The 21,383-nt window shown below is 42.5% G+C and overlaps 1 protein-coding gene across 1 annotated transcript in view; it reads right to left on the bottom strand.

Moving 5' to 3' along the window:
- Window positions 1-4,122: 4,122 nt before the first annotated feature.
- QPCT (glutaminyl-peptide cyclotransferase) overlaps window positions 4,123-21,383 on the bottom strand; it is a 585,853-nt gene continuing 568,592 nt past the window's right edge. The window contains exon 7 of the mRNA XM_075339704.1: window positions 4,123-4,699. Coding sequence (XP_075195819.1) covers window positions 4,554-4,699 — 146 coding nt within the window. The 3' untranslated portion in view covers window positions 4,123-4,553. The remainder of the gene's footprint in view (window positions 4,700-21,383) is intronic.

Genomic DNA, 21,383 nt, shown 5'->3' with positions numbered 1-21,383 from the left:
ATGGCCCCTTCTGGGTCATTACATATACACTATTTAAAAGAAAAGAATGCCTAAAAGAGATGTTGGAGATGTGATTACAATCACAGGTCTTGAAGTAACGGTGTGTCTTAAGGGGGCTTTACACGCTACAACATCGCTAATGCGAACTTGTTGGGGTCACGGAATTGGTGACGAACATCCGGCCGCATTAGCGATTTCGTTGCGTGTGACACCGATGAGCGATTTTGCATCGTTGCAAAAAAGTGCAAAATCGCTCATCGGTGACATGGGGGTCCATTCTCAAAAATCGTTACTGCAGCAGTAACGAGGTTGTTCCTCGTTCCTGCGGCAGCACACATCGCTCCGTGTGACACCGCAGGAACGAGGAACCTTTCCTTACCTGCCTCCCGGCCGCTATGCGGAAGGAAGGAGGTGGGCGGGATGTTACGTCCCGCTCAGCTCCGCCCCTCCGCTGCTATTGGGTGGCCGCTCAGTGACGTCGCTGTGACGCCGCACGGACCGCCCCCTTAGAAAGGAGGCGGTTCGCCGGTCACAGCGACGTCGCCGGGCAGGTAAGTATGTGTGACGGGTCTGGGCGATGGTGTGCGGCACGGGCAGCGATTTGCCCATGTCGCGCAATAGATGGGGGCGGGTACCCACACTAGCGATATCGGGACCGATATCGCAGTGTGTAAAGCCCGCTTTAGACTCCTTTCACACGGCACAGTCCGTTTTGACGATCCGTATAAATTTTTTTATCTTGAAAATGTCATCTTGTTTATAGGTGAATTACAGTGCTTTCTTTAGCTTTATATCTTCTTTAGGCTTTTGTAGCTTTCCACTGACATCAGATATATTATGAACTAAAAACTCTACCTCAATCTGTGATCTCAGAAACATTGATCTGACTTACCAGTGTTGATCTGTCCAGGCCATCAGGGCATTACTACTGTGCCTGGTGTACTGCACCCGGTGAAGAGGGTGGTGGGGGGGGGGGCGGGGGCCCGGTTGAGCCAGGGACAATTACTTAGTTTTATTAAGCCCTGGGCCAGCTGGGCCCTCCCCCCTCTTCACCGGAACCCAGTCACAGCCGCAGCAAAGGGGCCCAGCAGTGCGCTTTTGCCGTTATACACGTGGCTAATTTGCATTGCATGCAAATTAGCCACGTGTGCTGGAGATACTGCTTATGCAGCTGCACTGGGCCCTGAGGTTCAGGGGGACTTTTCCTGACCTATCAGGAATGAGGGCAATCTGACCTGTAGCTGTTCAAGGCTCTGGGGGCTCCTGGCCAGATTGCCCTCATCGCATGCAGCGTGCCGGGCAGGGAGCGATCCGCAGCTCTGTACAGTGTAGAGAGAGGAACTCAGGAGTCCGTCCTCTGCTCCCTGCCCTGCACTTTTCTGTGTGACACAGGCGCGTACTCCTTGATGACGTCATCACGCTGCGCGCACCTGTGTCATTTGAAAAGTACCCAGGAGCTGGGAGGTGAGGAGATGGCACGGCGCGGGTCCGTACAGCCAGTACAGGAGAGGTAAGGGTTAATTTCATTTTTTGTTTGTTTTTCAAATAGACTGAGGAGGGTATAAAAAGGAGGGGGAGGATTGGGATTAGTAGAGGGGATCCATGGAGTTATGGTGATCGCGGGGGAGGGGAACATCATATGTGAATTTACAGGCATCCTGTCAGGTCCTCTCTGCCCTCCAGCAGCAGTCACACACATTAATTATATATATATATATATATATATATATATATATATACATACTATTATAATATATATTATATATAATATAATATATAGATATACGGTACTATATATTTTTTTTATATATATATATATATATATATATATATACTATATATATATATATATATATATATATATTATATATATTAACATATATAATATAGATCCATGGAGTTATGGTGATCGCGGGGGAGGGGAACATCATATGTGAATTTACAGGAATCCTGTCAGGTCCTCTCTGCCCTCCAGCAGCATTCACACACATTAATTATATATATATATATATATATATATACATACACATACTATTATAATATATATATTATATATATGTAATATAATATATAGATATACGGTACTATATATATATATTTTTGTTTTTTATATATATATATATATATATATTATATATATTAACATATATAATATAGATATTATATGTATATATATATATATATATATAAAAATATATAATTTATATATTATATATATTAAATATATATAATATATTATATACTGTATATATATGATATATATATATATATATATATATATATATATATATATATATATATATATAAAATCTATATCTATCTCAGAATTCCCTGCGTCACCAGCTTTGATAGCAGCTGTTTCTGCGCTAATTAGGCCTATGACTAGTTGCAGGGGCCGTTGTTTCCCTAGACTAGTCGGCCATCTTTCCATGCTATCCCACCTCTGTGAATAGCATGATTTACACAAGTCGGCGTCACCGCTAGCTCCTGGAAATTTTGCGCATGCGCGCCGCTGTGCTCACTCACCTACACGTCCTGGCTACAGAGAGGCGCACTGAGCATGGTCAGAGGTGCAGAAGCTGTTCCTCCGATCATGTACAGTGCGCATGTATATATATATATATATATATATATATATATATATATATATAATGTTTTTCCAAGAGTAGTGGCAGACTGTGGAAAGTTTGCGGGGTGGAGGCGGAGCAGGAATGGAGCCTGGGTGGAGTTTCAAAGGGGCCCCATAATTTTGCCAGTATGGGTCCCTGAAATTCCTAATGGCGGCCCTGGATCTGTCAGACAAATTAACAGCAAACATAGCATATCCAGTCAGTCACTGTTACATATTCCATAAGACTCGCAATTTGTTATTGATTTTTAAACTGCAGTGATGCTCCACTCATAGCTGAGTACTGATAGCTGCTAATACTAATGCCTAGTAACCTTTTAACCATTCATTTATTTTTTAACCTAGAATTATCAAGACTTTATTATAACTTTGTGAAATGTATGTCATTTACTTTCATTTTCTAAATGGCAGTTTTATACATTAAAGGGTTATTCGCATGTCCAAATTCCTATCCCAATAATAAGTAGCAGGCATAATAATAATAATTATAATAATAATAATATTAGCAAATTCTTCCAGTTAGAATGTAGTATAGTTCTCCTGATATAGCCATGTCTCTTATCTAATGTGCGGGCATTTTAGCTTAGGTATCCATGGTTATGACTTGAGATGAGCGAACTTTTGGAAGTTCGGTTCGGAGGGTACAGTTGAACTTTAGATAGAGTTTGATTTGTGACCCTGACTTGATCAGAACCTCAATAGAAGTCAGTAATTGGGCAGTTTATGTCTCCACCCACATGCAGTCAGCCATGAACAGAACACTTCCGGGGGAGGGTGGGCAGGGTTTTTCAATTTATTTTTTTTGTGTGTGTGTGCACACTACATCTGATCACGCTGATTTGACCCCCAGTGTGAGCCATTCAAACACTGCATTCCGCTCACACAGGGCTGAGCATCAATAATACCCAAGCACAGCGCTGTTTGCTTGAGTGGTTTGCACTCATAACTCGCCTGAACTTCGAACCTGAAGTCTGTTTTGTTTTGTTTTTAGTCTGTGATCGAACCTGAACTTCGAACATCAGGTTCGCTCACCTCTAGCTATGACCATGAGCAACTATCTGACACTATATGAGTGAACGTATCCATGGATACCTACGCTAAAATGCCCTGCACATGAGGTAAGAGACATGGCTATATCAGGAGAAATATACTACATTTCTAATTGGAAGTATGTGTTGTTATTAATATTATTATTATTATTATTATTATTATTATTATTATTACACCTACTACATATTGGAATAGGATCTTGGAGATGGTAATAACCATTTAAGTTACCTCAGCACCTATAATTATGCTCCCAACAAACTTTTTAGCAATAATTTTCTCTTAAATTTTGAACTTACTTGTACCTTTCATCAATGTAGCTGATGAATGAGGTGGTACGGCTCTGAAACAAGCATGAGTACAGATGAAGTAAGGAACAGTTTCATACAGATTTTCATCACTGACCCAGCAATGCTGTACAAAAGGGTGTTTTTTCCTTCTGATACTTTAAAGCATAATCATTTTAATTTTTATTTCAGAAATGAATAGTACACAGGAAAAGAAGTAACTTTGTAATATATCTTATCAGAAATATTTGCTTCTCTCATCATGGGAGAAGGGAGGAGATAGAGGCAGAGCTCCGCCCAGCCTCCTTCTTCTAACTACATAGGATCTCAGAGATTAGAAATAGAGCATGCAGAGATGTGAGAAATAGCTGAAAAATACATCATACAGGTAAATTGGCAACGCGGTTATTTAAGTACATACATGACAGCATTGAGAATTCAACTGAAATCCTACTCTTTAAACATAAATATGATTTGGCATATGCAACAGTTTTTTCTCATTTTTGATATTTCTATAAAAATTAATTTTGCACAATGTAGAATGATCTGAAAATACTATGTAATGTACCTGCAATAATTATACATTATATTCATATATTAAGGTATTCAAGGACAACAATTTGCAGAATTTTATTGATGTTTTCAATAGTTGAAGAATCAAGATTTTCTTCATTATCTTCAAATGTGTGCCAAACATCTGGAAATGGTGAAGGAATAAGATGCAGGACTGGGACACCTGCAATACAATACATGTGGTTAACATACACATTCAGGTTTGCAGGTACAATTTGTAGAGCTCTACTGTAGTAACTGTACAGCAAGTGAATGAGCCATGCTTATTTTGTGCCATCTATCTCTAAAATCCCTTGTGACAAATGGATTCTTTAGAAATAACCTTTCTATTGCACTTTTGCTTTCAGTTTACTCTTTTAACAGCATTTGTATTATAAATACATATGCAAATAGCTTCTTCAGAGAGCAAGTTTACAAGAACTCTAGTGCCACCTATTGGAAGTAGAAATACTAAAAAAATACTAAAAGTCAATATCAACCCTTTAAAGGGCCTTGCCACTTAGGATGAGGAGCTTAACCAGAAAGGCCATTTGCAGGCATGTGTTTCTACATGTTTGCCCCTCATCAGTGCAAAACAGGAGCTATTTAGGATGCGTGAGATGCCTCTGAATAGGGAACTAAGGGGTAAACTTTCTCCTTGCAGACAAATGTATTAGGGTGTTTGGGTATTTGCCCTCTTCAAAGATCATGTCACCTAATACTAACGCATATGCATTATTTAACACATTGACATAGTTTAACATAAGAGCACATAAAATTAAGGTGTTTTCTTATTTTTTTTTTTTTTTTGGCTTTGCCGTTGGATATTGCCTGTGTAGTTTATCTCCATTTACAAATGTGCTCCATGGACAATGCTACCAAGTGTGTATCGTATATGTTAACAACCATCTGCACATGGTTAAGTTTATAAAATATTTACAACATGAATATTAATTGTTAGAAATTACATATAATTTATAATAAACCACTGTGCAGAACCGGACTATAGGGGCAAATCGCTATATAATGGACAACACAACCACAAAAAGGAAAACGATCAAACGCCCATAATTAATTATGAGATTTTTATTGTAATACAAAGACAACATGTAAAAAGTGGAGAAAAAATGGTGCAGGAACTTAAAAGCCCCAAAGAAGGTTCACAGATCCCTCATGTTATAGTACCTATAATTGGTAGAACTGGCATTCACCCAGGTATATACATATCAGATCCACTAGATGTCACTCTACATCCAATAATATGACAATATGTGCAACTGTAGGATTAAACAACAGGATTCATCACAATTTCATGATTAGGTCCAATTTACATTACTTACGTGGATGCAGACAGGTCAATCAGTGGATGCCAAAGGAGGAGGGGTCTCCTGACGAAGGTAACCCAGTGTTACCGAAACAGCCGTCGGGTGGGTCGCGGGATCCCCTCCTCCTTTGGCATCCACTGATTGACCTGTCTGCATCCACGTAAGTAATGTAAATTGGACCTATTCAAGAAATTGTGTTGAATCCTGTTGTTTAATCCTGCGATTGCACATATGGCCATATTATTGGATGTAGAGTGACATCTAGTGGATCTGATATGTATATACCTGGGTGAATGCCAGCTCTACCAATTATAGGTACTATAACATGAGGGATCTGTGACCCTTCTTTGGGGCTTTTAAGTTCCTGCACCATTTTTTCTCCACTCTTTACATGTTGTCTTTGTATTACAATAAAAATCTCATAATTAATTATGGGCGTTTGATCGTTTTCCTTTTTGTGGTTGTGTTGTCAAGTGTGTATCGTGTAGATGTATGCATGACTTGAATAGCCATTTGGGCGTGAATGTATCTTCACCAGATATCAGCAGTTTGTATTTTTGGATGCCCAGATCATGGATCTAAATATGCAGCTTTCAAAACTCTGGAGCAAAGGAAATCTGCAGAGACATTTTGAGCTCACAGCGCATGCGCTGGCTGGGATCTGTGATATGCAGGTGGATGGAGGTGGACATGATCAGGACCTAGAAGTAGGTAGCTGGATACCAAAGGGTATGGTAAAAAGTTTCAGGGAACTTAGTCCTGAACTTGAATAACACCAGCCTGTTTGGGTGCTGTTACTAATGGTCACTATAGCAAAGACCTATGTTGGGGATCTATATGGGCAACATACTGTGTGTAGGATGGTTGTGGAGACGTCATACTGTATGTGGGAGGGCTGTTAGCAGGACAGGTGTCAACCCCCAGCATACGTGGGGAAGTTCCGGGGCCTTGAACAGATGGGAGAGCCCACTAGATGTTGGCAGGAGCAGGTCACTATCTTTCCTGTGAGCCCCAGGCAGATTTCTGGCGACTGCAGTGCTTGAGCCAGCAGCCGCACTTTTCTGGCAGTTGGCCCTTTAAACAAGCAGAACACGCCTGCAGCATGCATTGTTGTATGCTGCACTGTGTGCACATGCATTGCACGATGGGGTTCATCTGTGGGCGGAGTTAGCATGCAGTACACTCCTGTCCCACAAATGAAGAGGAGCAGCTGTTGGCGCCCAGCGTACTCCAGTGCTGCAAGTGCTCCCAGAGTCCCCAGTATCACATTATGTGTATGCACCCAGCATCCCCTAGTGCTGCATGTGCTCCCACTGGCCCATATAATGTATATGTCTCCTACTGCCCCCACTAATGTGTATGCTCCCCACTGTCCCCAGCATGTGTATGCCCCTCACTGGCCCCAGTTATGTGTATGCCCCTCACTGGCCCCAGTAATGTGTATGCCCCTCACTGGCCCCAGTAATGTGTATGCCCCTCACTGGCACTAGAAAATGGTATGCCCCCAGTGGCCCCATTAATGCGTATGCAACCCACTGGCCCCATTAATGTGTATACCCCCAGTGTCTCCACGAAGGAGGAGAATAATCCAAAATCCAAGTCCAAGAGTTACTATAAAACTAATCCATTTAATAGATATGTATTAAAAAATACTTCCAGTGCTTTAAAATCAAGTGAACATAGCAGTAAATAGTACGCGTTTCGGACGTTCTGTCCTTAGTTTCAGTCTATACCGTACTGACTGCAAACACACATTAAAAAGGGTAATCCACAGCAAATGATGTAACACAACCATATATATATATATGTGTATATATATATATATATATATATATATATATTTTTTTTTTTTATATATATATATATATATATATATATATATATATATATATATATACAGTTAGGTCCAGAAATATTTGGACAGTGACACAATTTTCGCGAGTTGGGCTCTGCATGCCACCACATTGGATTTGAAATGAAACCTCTACAACAGAATTCAAGTGCAGATTGTAACGTTTAATTTGAAGGTTTGAACAAAAATATCTGATAGAAATTGTAGGAATTGTACACATTTCTTTACAAACACTCCACATTTTAGGAGGTCAAAAGTAATTGGACAAATAAACCAAACCCAAACAAAATATTTTTATTTTCAATATTTTGTTGCGAATCCTTTGGAGGCAATCACTGCCTTAAGTCTGGAACCCATGGACATCACCAAACGCTGGGTTTCCTCCTTCTTAATGCGTTGCCAGGCCTTTACAGCCGCAGCCTTCAGGTCTTGCTTGTTTGTGGGTCTTTCCGTCTTAAGTCTGGATTTGAGCAAGTGAAATGCATGCTCAATTGGGTTAAGATCTGGTGATTGACTTGGCCATTGCAGAATGTTCCACTTTTTTGCACTCATGAACTCCTGGGTAGCTTTGGCTGTATGCTTGGGGTCATTGTCCATCTGTACTATGAAGTGCCTTCCGATCAACTTTGCGGCATTTGGCTGAATCTGGGCTGAAAGTATATCCCGGTACACTTCAGAATTCATCCGGCTACTCTTGTCTGCTGTTATGTCATCAATAAACACAAGTGACCCAGTGCCATTGAAAGCCATGCATGCCCATGCCATCACGTTGCCTCCACCATGTTTTACAGAGGATGTGGTGTGCCTTGGATCATGTGCCGTTCCCTTTCTTCTCCAAACTTTTTTCTTCCCATCATTCTGGTACAGGTTGATCTTTGTCTCATCTGTCCATAGAATACTTTTCCAGAACTGAGCTGGCTTCATGAGGTGTTTTTCAGCAAATTTAACTCTGGCCTGTCTATTTTTGGAATTGATGAATGGTTTGCATCTAGATGTGAACCCTTTGTATTTACTTTCATGGAGTCTTCTCTTTACTGTTGACTTGAAGACAGATACACCTACTTCACTGAGAGTGTTCTGGACTTCAGTTGATGTTGTGAACGGGTTCTTCTTCACCAAAGTAAGTATGCGGCGATCATCCACCACTGTTGTCACCTGTGGACGCCCAGGCCTTTTTGAGTTCCCAAGCTCACCAGTCAATTCCTTTTTTCTCAGAATGTACCCGACTGTTGATTTTGCTACTCCAAGCATGTCTGCTATCTCTCTGATGGATTTTTTCTTTTTTTTCAGCCTCAGGATGTTCTGCTTCACCTCAATTGAGAGTTCCTTAGACCGCATGTTGTCTGGTCACAGCAACAGCTTCCAAATGCAAAACCACACACCTGTAATCAACCCCAGACCTTTTAACTACTTCATTGATTACAGGTTAACGAGGGAGACGCCTTCAGAGTTAATTGCAGCCCTTAGAGTCCCTTGTCCAATTACTTTTGGTCCCTTGAAAAAGAGGAGGCTATGCATTACAGAGCTATGATTCCTAAACCCTTTCTCCGATTTGGATGTGAAAACTCTCATATTGTAGCTGGGAGTGTGCACTTTCAGCCCATATTATATATATAATTGTATTTCTGAACATGTTTTTGTAAACAGCTAAAATAACAAAACTTGTGTCACTGTCCAAATATTTCTGGACCTAACTGTATATATATATATATATATATATATATATATATATAATATTATATTATATTATAACCAGAGCAGAGAAAAAAAAACACCAAGAAAATTCACAAAATAATCAGTTAATATTAACATTTTATAACACATTCAAAATTTCATTTTTTATATTCACTCCAGTGGGCAAGCTTCTTTCCAGACAGAACATCCATTTTGCCTCTCTGCGATGCATGAGCTCAGTTATATCACCTCCCCGCTTAGGTATACTGATTTTCTCTATTGCATTAACTTTCAATGATCCAAGGTCACCTGCTTGAACACTAAGGAAATGCTGTGAGGCTCCTGAGAGACTCCTAGTTGTGGTGTTATTAACATCATACACATGTTCCAATATTCTGCGTCTTAATGCACGTGTTGTGCTACCAACATATTGGATATCACACACTGTGCATGGGATAACATACACAACCTTGTTTGTCCCACAATTGATTAGTTAATTGATTTTGTATTCTTTTTTGGAAACACTAGAAGTAATTATAGTAGTATTCATCATGAACAGATACAAACCACAATTTTTCTGGCCACATTTAAACGAACCAATAGATGGTAACCAATTAGCTGTTTGATTGTTCTTATTTTTGTTTTTGTTTTTATTTGTATGGTCACTAGGGGAGATTCAGGTCCCAATAGTAATATTCCGCTTGGAAACAAATGTAACCCCTCCATTTAAAATATCTTTGAGTACACTATCTGTTGTTAGAACAGGAAGGATTTTTTTTCTAATTCTAACCACCTCGTAGTAATCACTGCTAAATGCAGTAGAAAAAAACACTGGTGATTTTGTCATCATATCGGATTCAGATGTTTTTTTTATTTTGCAAATACTGCTCTCTAGTTCTAGTATCCATTCTACTTTTGGCATTTTCCAGAATTTTTTTTCGAATACCCTCTATTAATGAACCTTTTCTCAATGATATCACATTGTTTTTCATAGACATGTTGTGAGGTACAACATCTCTTTGCTCTCACAAATTCACCAGTTGGAATATTATTTATTACATGCCTAGGTTGATAGCTTGTGGCATACAAAAGGGCATTGCCCACCATGGGTTTGCGATATATGTCACAGTCTACAGTCCCAGCAAGATTGTTGCTGGTAAGGGGTGCTTCACACACAGCGAGCTCACTGCCGAGATCGCTGCTGAGTCACGCTTTTTGTGACGCAGCAGTGACCTCATTAGCGATCTCGCTGTGTGTGACAATGAGCAGCGATCTGGCCCCTGCTGCGAGATCGCTGCTCGTTACACACAGCCCTGGTTCGTTTTCTTCAAAGGCGCTCTCCCACTGTGACACACAGATCGCTGTGTGTGACAGCGAGAGAGCGACAAATGAAGCGAGCAGGGAGCAGGAGCCGGCGTCTGACAGCTGAGGTAAGCTTGTAACCAAGATAAACATCGGGTAACCAAGGTGGTTACCCGATATTTACCTTAGTTACCAGCCTCTGCAGCTCTCACGCTGCCTGTGCTGCCGGCTCCGGCTCTCTGCACATGTAGCTGCTGTACACATCGGGTTAATTAACCCGATGTGTACAGCAGCTAGGAGAGCAAGGAGCCAGCGCTCAGTGTGCGCGGCTCCCTGCTCCCTGCACACACAGCTAAGCGGTGTGCGCTGGTAACTAATGTAAACATCGGGTAACCATACCCGATGTTTACCTTAGTTACCAGTCTCCGCAGCTTCCAGACGGCGGCTCCGTGCAAGCGCAGCGTCGCTTGCACGTCGCTGCTGGCTGGGGGCTGTTCACTGGTCGCTGGTGAGATCTGCCTGTTTGACAGCTCACCAGCGACCATGTAGCGATGCAGCAGCGATCCTGACCAGGTCAGATCGCTGGTCGGATCGCTGCTGCATCGCTAAGTGTGAAGGTACCCTTAGAATCACATCAAGGAAAGATATCTCTCTCCTATCAAACTGATACACAAAGACGAGATTGCAAAGGTTATTATTCAGATAAAACATAAATCGGTCAACATCGATTTCAGTACCTTTCAAAATTATAATCACGTCATCTATATATCTTAAAAATATAGAGATGCTTGACGCAAATGGATTTTTTTCAGAAAAAAATAATTCCCCGCCCCCACAAGGACAAAAAAATATTTGCCAAAGATGGCGAAAATCTGGCACCCATGACACAGCTTTGCGTCTGGACATAAAAATTACCCAGAAAAGTAAAGTAATTATTCCTTGGAAGAAATTGAGCAACTTCAATCATATAGTTCTGCAGTTCTGCTGAATAATTCCTATGCTTATGGAGTTGACATTTTAATGCTAAAAGGGAAAGCTCATGAGGAAAAAAACTTTTAATATCACATGTGAGCCAACTGTATGTATTTTCCCATTTAACAGATGTTAATATATTTAATAAGTGTTTTGTATCACAAACTAAACTAGGTGTCAATTGGGCCAGAGGTTGTAACCTAGTATCCAGCCATTCTGAAAGATGTTCAGTTAATGACCCTATTCCTGAAACTATCGGTCTAAAACTCAGGGAAAATTGGTTCTTGTGTGTCTTTGGTATCGCATGAAACAAAGGTACTTTAGGGTACGGTGGATTTAAATATTCAAATTGTTTCTGATTAATGATACATAAGTGTAAACCCTCACTCAATAAGAATTCTAATGATGTTCTAATCACATTAGTCGGGTCCTGCACTATTCTTCATAGATTTTATTTTCCCTCAATATATTTCCCAATTTATTTTCATACAACCCAATATCTAAGACAACTACTGCCCCCCTCCTTGTCAGAGTTCTTCACAACAATGTTATTATTCTCTGATATTGTCTCCAAAGCCTCTCAGGAATAGAAAGGTTACAATGTGTTGGTTTTTTGTCCTTGTGGATTTTGACAAGCTCCAACTCCACTAAATGTTGAAAATCAACCATGGCCTGACTTTTTGATTGTAAAGGATAGTATTTTGGATAAGGCACTCTGTTGGAAAAACTATTATTATGTAGTTGCAATGTCCTGCATTCAGGATCAGCAAGGTCCCGTAAATACTTAAGGGAAGTCTGTTTAACATAAGATGTAAGACGAAATTCATCCACAGCAGGTGCAGTAGTAGACAAAAGATTAATATCCTCTTGTTTTGTTATAGTTAATCTCCTAATGAAATTATTGACATCCAATACTGTGTCAAAAACATTGAGTCTTTCAGTTGGCACAAAATTTAGCCCCTTCTCAAGAACTTTAATTTGTTTCTTGTCCAAAATATTGGCCGATTTCATTACAGTAAAGAGATCTTGAGGTTTTAATGATTCCTCCTGCGTGTGGAGTGTCTGAACACTTTTGTTATACTTATGCTTTCCCCCAGCTCGTCTCTGTCGTCTTCTTCCCATCCGTTTTTTGTCTTGTTGTTCTGTGGGTTTTTTGGTTTCCAGATTGTGGGTTAAATGAGCTGGTAGAGGATAATGTCTCAATATCTGAAATATCCATATTGGGATCTGTTGATAATGGTTTCATGGAAAAAAATATCACTCTGTTATAATTGTCCCTTTTTTTCTTTCCACTATATTTCAAAATAGATTTCGGACCGGGTGATCGTCTTTCACGGAATCAATGCCAATTCTACACATGATTATTTTCGTAATCCAAAGTATCCCACTCGAATTTTTTTACTTCAAGGAAGTGATAGAGTCCTCCAACTTGGATAAATTTGTGTTGATTTTTTCTTTCAAAATATTATAGGCATCATTATCCCTGGATTTCATTAATTCATTTTCAATTTTCTTTATATTATCTTCCAATTCACTCAGTTTTGCTTCTTCTTTCTCGACAATTAATTTAATCAATTTCATGGAACACTCAGATAAAGCATTATCCCATTCCCTGTTGTTGGTCGTTTTTTTATTCTTAAGCCAGCTTTACACCTTACAATTAGGTATGCGATCTCGTATGCGATGTGACACGCCCAGGTCGCATATGCGATCTAATGAGATTGCATGTAGGTCGTTCATTTGCTGTCACATGAGCGTTAGTAGTCTATGTTAAATTGATCAATTTTGTGTGCGATCCTTTAGATCATGTGTTCTGTGACGTATGCATTGGGCACCTTTTTTTTTTAATTTATTGACTTGCCAAGCGTGTGTAATGTGTAGGGATGCGTTTTTACTATGTCATCTGCCGTTCAGCTCTGCTACATGGCTGCTGACAGCAGCCACAGACAGCCATGTAGCAGCGGTGAATGGCAGATGACAGCAGACACAGACAGAGCCGCACTGTCAGAATGAACTCGGGTGAACCTCACCCGACTTCATTGTCATGCTGCGGCTCTGTCTGTGTCGCGTCCCGATTAGCGGTCACCAGTGAAGACTCACCGGTGACCGCTAATCTCCTGAGTAAGTGAATTGAGCAGCCCTCTCTCATATACTCACCGATCCCCGATCCCCGGCGCTGCACGGCATTCACACTGCTCCGGCGGCTTTTACTGTTTTGAAAAAGCCGGCCACCCATTAAACAATCTCGTATTCCCTGCTTACCCCGCCCACCGGCGCCTATGATTGGTTACAGTGAGACACGCCCCCACGCTGAGTGACAGGTGTCACACTGCACCCAATCACAGCAGCCGGTGGGCGTGTCTATACTGTGTAGTGAAATAAATAATTAAATAATTAAAAAAAACGGCGTGCGGTTCCCCCCAATTTTAAAACCAGCCAGATAAAGCCATACGGCTGAAGGCTGGTATTCTCAGGATGGGGAGCTCCACGTTATGGGGAGCCCCCCAGCCTAACAATATCAGTCAGCAGCCGCCCAGAATTGCCGCATACATTATATGCGACAGTTCTGGGGCTGTACCCGGCTCTTCCCGATTTACCCTGATGCGTTGGCAAATCGGGGTAATAAGGAGTTATTGGCAGCCCATAGCTGCCAATAAGTCCTAGATTAATCATGTCAGGCGTCTATGAGACACCTTCCATGATTAATCTGTAAATTACAGTAAATAAACACACACGCCCGAAAAAATCCTTTATTGGAAATAAAAAACACACACACATTCCCTGGTTCACCACTTTAATCAGCCCCAAAAAGCCCTCCTTGTCCGGCGTAATCCAGGATGCTCCAGCGTCGCATCCAGCGCTGCTGCATGGAGGTGACCGGAGCTGCAGCACACACAGCCGCTCCGGTCACCTCCACGCAGGTAATGAAGACAGCTGCGCGATCAGCTGAGCTGTCACTGAGGTTACCCGCTGTTACTGGTTCCAGCGGTGGATGCAGCGGTGGCCGCGGGTAACCTCAGTGACAGATCAGCTGATCGCGCTACTCACCGCCGCTCCGGTCAGCTCCAGTCAGCAACTGAGGTGAGTAGCGCGATCAGCTGATCTGTCACTGAGGTTACCCGCGGCCACCGCTGGATCCAGCGACAGCGGGTAACCTCAGTGACAGATCAGCTGATCGCACGGCTGTCTTCATTACCTGCGTGGAGGTGACCGGAGCGGCTGTGTGTGCTGCAGCTCCGGTCACCTCCATGCAGCAGCGCTGGATGCGACGCTGCATCATCCTGGATTACGCCGGACAAGGAGGGCTTTTTGGGGCTGATTAAAGTGGTGAACCAGGGAATGTGTGTGTGTTTTTTATTTCCAATAAAGGATTTTTTCGGGCGTGTGTGTTTATTTACTGTAATTTACAGATTAATCATGGAAGGTGTCTCATAGACGCCTGACATGATTAATCTAGGACTTATTGGCAGCTATGGGCTGCCAATAACTCCTTATTACCCCGATTTGCCAACGCACCAGGGCAAATCGGGAAGAGCCGGGTACAGTCCCAGAACTGTCGCATATAATGTATGCGGCAATTCTGGGCGGCTGTTGGCTGATATTGTTAGGCTGGGGGGCTCCCCATAACGTGGAGCTCCCCATCCTGAGAATACCAGCCTTCAGCCGTATGGCTTTATCTGGCTGGTTTTAAAATTGGGGGGAACCGCACGCCGTTTTTTTTAATTATTTAATTATTTATTTCACTACACAGTATAGACACGCCCACCGGCTGCTGTGATTGGGTCCAGTGTGACACCTGTCACTCAGCGTGGGGGCGTGTCTCACTGTAACCAATCATAGGCTCCGGTGGGCGGGGTAAGCAGGGAATACGAGATTGTTTAATGGGCGGCCGGCTTTTTCAAAACAGTAAAAGCCGCCTCAGCAGTGTGAATGCCGTGCAGCGCCGGGGATCGGGGATCGGTGAGTATATGAGAGAGGGGGATAAACTGACATGGACAGAGAGTGAGGGACAGAGATAGTGACGGACTGACAGAGATTAGTGCATGACAGACATTGTGAGGCGCTTCAGAACGCAGCTTTTCAGCTGCGCTCTGAAGCAGACCTTTTTTAAGCTGCGGTGCAGAGCGCACACCTGCGCACATAGCATCAGACACCAAAATCGTATGAGGGATGTCACACGTTACAATTGACTAGTTTCGTACTACTAAACGTCCAATGTATGAGGAATAAACGACGTGTATGCGATCACCGTATTTTCGTTCAATATCGATCACATGTAGGTTTCACACGCAAATACCTCACGAACGATGCCGGATGTGCGTCACTTACAACTTGACCCCGACGACGGATTGAAAGATTTATTGAAGTGTGTAAAGCAGGCTTTAGGGTACCATCTCACTATACGACGTACCACAATATGACCTGGTCAGGATCGCTGGTGCGTCGCTACATGGTCACTGGTGAGCTGTTAATTAGGCAGATCTCACCAGCGACCAGTGACCAGCCAGCAGCAACTCGTGGAAACGATGCTGCGCTTGGTAACCAAGGTAAATATTGGGTAACCAAGCAAAATGCTTCGTTTGGTTACCCGATATTTACCCTGGTTACCAGCGCACACCTCTTAGCGCTGGCTCCCTGCACTCGTAGCCAGGGTACACATCAAGTTACTAAGCAAAGCGCTTCGCTTAGTTACCCGATGTGTACTCTGGCAACGTGTAAAGGGAGCAGGGAGCCAGCACTGGCAGCCTGAGAGCGGCGTACGCTAGTAACCAAGATAAATATCTGGTAACCAAGCAAAGCGCTTTGCTTGGTTACCCAATGTGTACCTTGGTTACCAGCGTCCACAGCTTGCAGATGCCAGCTCCCTGCTTACTGCACATTCAGATCATTGCTCTCTCGCTGTCAAACACAGCGATGTGTGCTTCACAGTGGGAGAGCAACGAGCAAAAAATGAACCAGCACTGTGTGTGTAACGATCAGCGATTTCAAAGCAGGGGCCAGGTCGCTGTTTAGTGTCACACACAGTGAGATCGCTGATGAGGTCAATGGTACGTCACAAAACCTGTGACTCAGCAGCGATCTCGCTAGCGATCTCGCTATGTGAGAAGTACCCCTTCCTCTAAGGATCATGCTATTGTCTAAATAACCTTGGAGAGTCTTATTATCCCACCGCACCCTAAAGGGGGCTTTACACGCTGCGACATCGCTAATGCGGAGTCGTTGGGGTCACGGAATTTGTGACGCACATCCGGCCGCATTAGCGATGCCGTTGCGTGTGACACCGATAAGCGATTTTGCATCGTTGCAAAAACGTGCAAAATCGCTAATCGGCGACATGGGGGTCCATTCTTAAAAATCGTTACTGCAGCAGTAACGAAGTTGTTCTTCGTTCCTGCGGCAGCACACATCGCTGCGTGTGACGCCGCAGGAACGAGGAAGCTCCCCTTACCTGCCTCCCGGCTGCTATGCAGAAGGAAGGAGGTGGGCGGGATGTTACGTCCCGCTCAGCTCCGCCCCTCCGCTACTATTGGGCGGCGGTTCAGTGACGTCGCTGTGACGCCGCACGGACCGCCCCCTTAGAAAGGAGGCGGTTCGCCGGTCACAGCGACGTCGCCGGACAGGTAAGTATGTGTGACGGGTCTGGGCGATGTTGTGCGGCATGGGCAGCGATTTGCCCGTGTCGCGCAACAGATGGGGGCGGGTAGCCACACTAGCGATATCGGGACCGATATCGCAGTGTGTAAAGTAGCCTTTAGTCGAGTGGCCATACATTTCTCTAGATCTCACATGAGTGTATTCAATTCACTACATGCATCTGAAGTAATAATATGTTGTTTGTTCATAAATATACTAGCTGCCTTATTCAGACGAGGATCAGATAACAAAGGTAATATAAGAAAAATCTTTATTTAAGAGTAAAAAGTATACAGAAAAAAGAGGGGGTGTAGTAACAGGGAGGATACACTGGATGGTATACCAGAGCAGCTGAGAGCAAAAAAGTGTGCAACGTTGTAAGGAAGCCACAGAGAAACCTTATAAGGATAGAGGGAATGCCAGTATATATTACTAAATCACATGCAGGCGGAATCCCAAAACAAAATAATACAGAAAGGCATCATGTTGTGGCGACCAAGTATTAAAAGTAAACACGCATACTCACAGCTGGAATGGCGCCAAGTCCCATCCGACGCGCGTTTCAGCGATAGCCTTCGTCAGGGAAGGGGGCGTGGCGACATACCGGCAGGGTAGGTGTATTTGTATGAAGACCCAGCCAATGAAATGAATATCTGGATCAATTAAGCGGCGCATGCGCTGTGCAAATCGGCACAGAGCCCAAACAGGAAGGACGCGTCATCGTCACCTAGCAACCGGAGTCATCCCACTATGAGTCACCGCTACACGTGACAGAAAAACCACGTGACGCGATGACGTCAGAGGGGCGAGTACGGAGCCTGGACAATACAGATACGCCCACTGTATGAGCGCTGTCCGGAGACAGCACATGCGCACTGGATCCAGGTAAACCAAGACACAAAATGCATTATCAATTGGCGCTCATTACCCAAGGAATGTATACATATATTAATCACAGAACAAAAAGAAAGTGAAGAATAATAAATAGCCATACAATTTTTTTATATGCGCATTCACATTGCTTATTTACCTCTTTTTCTTAATTAGGTCACGCTCACTTTCTTAATATATTCATTTATTTTATGGATTCTTTACACACATCCACACTTTCTTTCACATTTCTACACTAATCATTGAAGTCTTTTTCTTCTCATATTTTCCCATATAACCATATATGCTTGATGGATTCTTCTCACATGTTTCTTTACACATTAATCAGTGAGTGCTTCTTTTCACACATTTTACACTCTTTCACCCTTTCATTCTTCCATAATGCTTCTTTTTTATATATATAAAAGATTTTTAATAGGCCTGTAGGGTTATATATATATATACATCTATTGTCCAAAATTCACTTAATGTATGCGATTTATATACATTTTTTTTCATATATGAGGACTATTCTTTCCAAACTGATGAATTGTATGGCTATTTATTATTCTTCACTTTCTTTTTGTTCTGTGATTAATATATGTATACATTCCTTGGGTAATGAGCACCAATTGATAATGCATTTTGTGTCTTGGTTTACCTGGAACCAGTGTGCATGCGCTGTCTCCGGACAGCGCTCATACAGTGGGCGTATCTGTATTGTCCAGGCTCCGTACTCACCCCTCTGACGTCATCGCGTCACGTGGTTTTTCTGTCACGTGTAGCGGTGACTCATAGTGGGATGACTCCGGTTGCTAGGTGACGATGACGCGTCCTTCCTGTTTGGGCTCTGTGCCGATTTGCACAGCGCATGCGCCGCTTAATTGATCCAGATATTCATTTCATTGGCTGGGTCTTCATACAAATACACCTACCCTGCCGGTATGTCACCACGCCCCCTTCCCTGACGAAGGCTATCGCTGAAACGCGCGTCGGATGGGACTTGGCGCCATTCCAGCTGTGAGTATGCGTGTTTACTTTTAATACTTGGTCGCCACAACATGATGCCTTTCTGTATTATTTTGTTTTGGGATTCCGCCTGCATGTGATTTAGTAATATATACTGGCATTCCCTCTATCCTTATAAGGTTTCTCTGTGGCTTCCTTACAACGTTGCACACTTTTTTGCTCTCAGCTGCTCTGGTATGCCATCCAGTGTATCCTCCCTGTTACTACACCCCCTCTTTTTTCTGTATACTTTTTACTCTTAAATAAAGATTTTTCTTATATTACCTTTGTTATCTGATCCTTTTGTGAGTTGGTTTGTTTCTTTACATAGATCAGAATATCCATTATATTTATGAATAAGTGGGTGGTGACATGTTTTCATTGTACTAGGAGACCACCTTATTATACTTAATTCCCACAATATTCATATTGTACCAAGGCTGATTTTTTGTGTTTTTCTTATTCAGACGAGCCTGGTTGTTGACGTTAAAAAATTCATCCATAGATGTTATTTCTGTGGTCTCCATAATGAAAGGTAAATTCTTTAGAAATTAAATATTTTGACAATGCTCATATTATGGAAAAAGGGGAGCATGGTAAAAGTTTGACCATTCAATAGTATGAGAAAAAGAAAAAATGTAACCAGCTCACCCGATGCAAAAGGAAACCACAAACCCAGGATGGTGCATGGACAAGTTTTCTAGTCGGCCAGACTGCAACAACAAAGGAGGAGAAAAATCCAGCATCCAAGTCCAAGTGTTACTATAAAACTAATCCATTTAATAGATATGCATTAAAAAATACTTCCATTGGTTTAAAATCAAGTGAACATAGCGGTAAATAGTCTGCGTTTCGGACATTCCGTTCTTAGTCTCAGTCTATACCGCACTGACTTCAAACACACATTAAAAAAGGTAATCCACAGGAAATGATGTAGCACAACCAGAGCAGAAAAAGAAAAAACACCAAGAAAATTTGAATATTTAAATCCACCGTACTCTAGAGTACTTTTGTTTCAGGCGCTACCAAAGACACACATGAACAAATTTCCCTCGAGTTTTAGACCGATAGTTTCAGGAATAGGGTCATTAACTGAACATCTTTCAGAATGGCTGGATACTAGGTTGCAACCAGTGATGGGCGATCCCCCCCAATGGTTGGGATCGGGAGCCTCGCCCGATCGTTTTGTAAAGATAGAGATCGGGATCGAGATAACACGATCTTGCGTCCAATCACCAATCTCGGGCTTTACAGTTATGGGATGGGTCGGGGGATCTGTAAAATAAAGAATATAGTTAATAATAAACATTATGATCATACTTACAGGGCCCGCGATGCGTCCTGCAGACTTGGCCGCTTCTGCTTGATCATTGCTGTGCTGCCGGTAACCAGCACTGACTTACAGGACCTTCAATGACGTCATAGCCATGTGACCAGTGTGGTGTGAATGTTGTACATGTAGCACCCCTGAGGTACCAGGTGCCACAAAATGTAAGTGGAAACCCAAACCCCGGAATATCCGTGCCAGTCAACACACCAACACATTCAGGCCACACACACAACCCCAACACCAAACTGTGAGAATGCCTAGCAACAGGTAAAAGGGATGGGCACTGACTGGATAGTCGCCACCCAATCTGTAGGGAGAGACCCAGCAAGGGGAGGGGCCAGTGGTCAGTTGGGAGGAAGTGTTTGGTCAGTCAGAGGAAGGAGTCAGAAAAGGAGTGAGGAGAGTTGAGAGTAGTAGTTGGAGGCGTGAACGTACGTATTGAATTGATGATGCCCTACAACTACGTAATGCCCTTTTTTTCTCTATCTCGTTTGGTTTTCGAGATAAAAATGCTAACTCTGTTGTTTTCCACCAGGTGGCGCTATAGGTGGTTTTATTGCGTAGCGCATGGCAACTTTAATATACCTAGACACCACTTCTATGCCTATAACTGCCGCCGTTCTCAAGTTAATGGTGGTGGACAGGATATGGGTGGACACACTGTATAGTTGTATAGAAATGAATCATTAAAAAAAATGACATAGCGCTCCGCGGTATTTTTGATTCTCAGCGCCGATAAAGCAGATGGCTACGGGCTACTACCCCCATCTGCCTGGGTTTACCTTGGCTGGCAATCAAAATACAGGGAAGCCCATTAACTTTTTTTTAATTATTAAAAAAATAATTTAAAAAAAAAGTGTGAGCTCCCGCCGTATTTTGATTGCCAGTCAGGTAAAGCCAG

Source organism: Anomaloglossus baeobatrachus, chromosome 3 (assembly GCF_048569485.1).
Source record: "Anomaloglossus baeobatrachus isolate aAnoBae1 chromosome 3, aAnoBae1.hap1, whole genome shotgun sequence".
Taxonomy (NCBI): domain Eukaryota; kingdom Metazoa; phylum Chordata; class Amphibia; order Anura; family Aromobatidae; genus Anomaloglossus; species Anomaloglossus baeobatrachus.
This window is presented reverse-complemented; position numbering and strand designations above follow the sequence as displayed.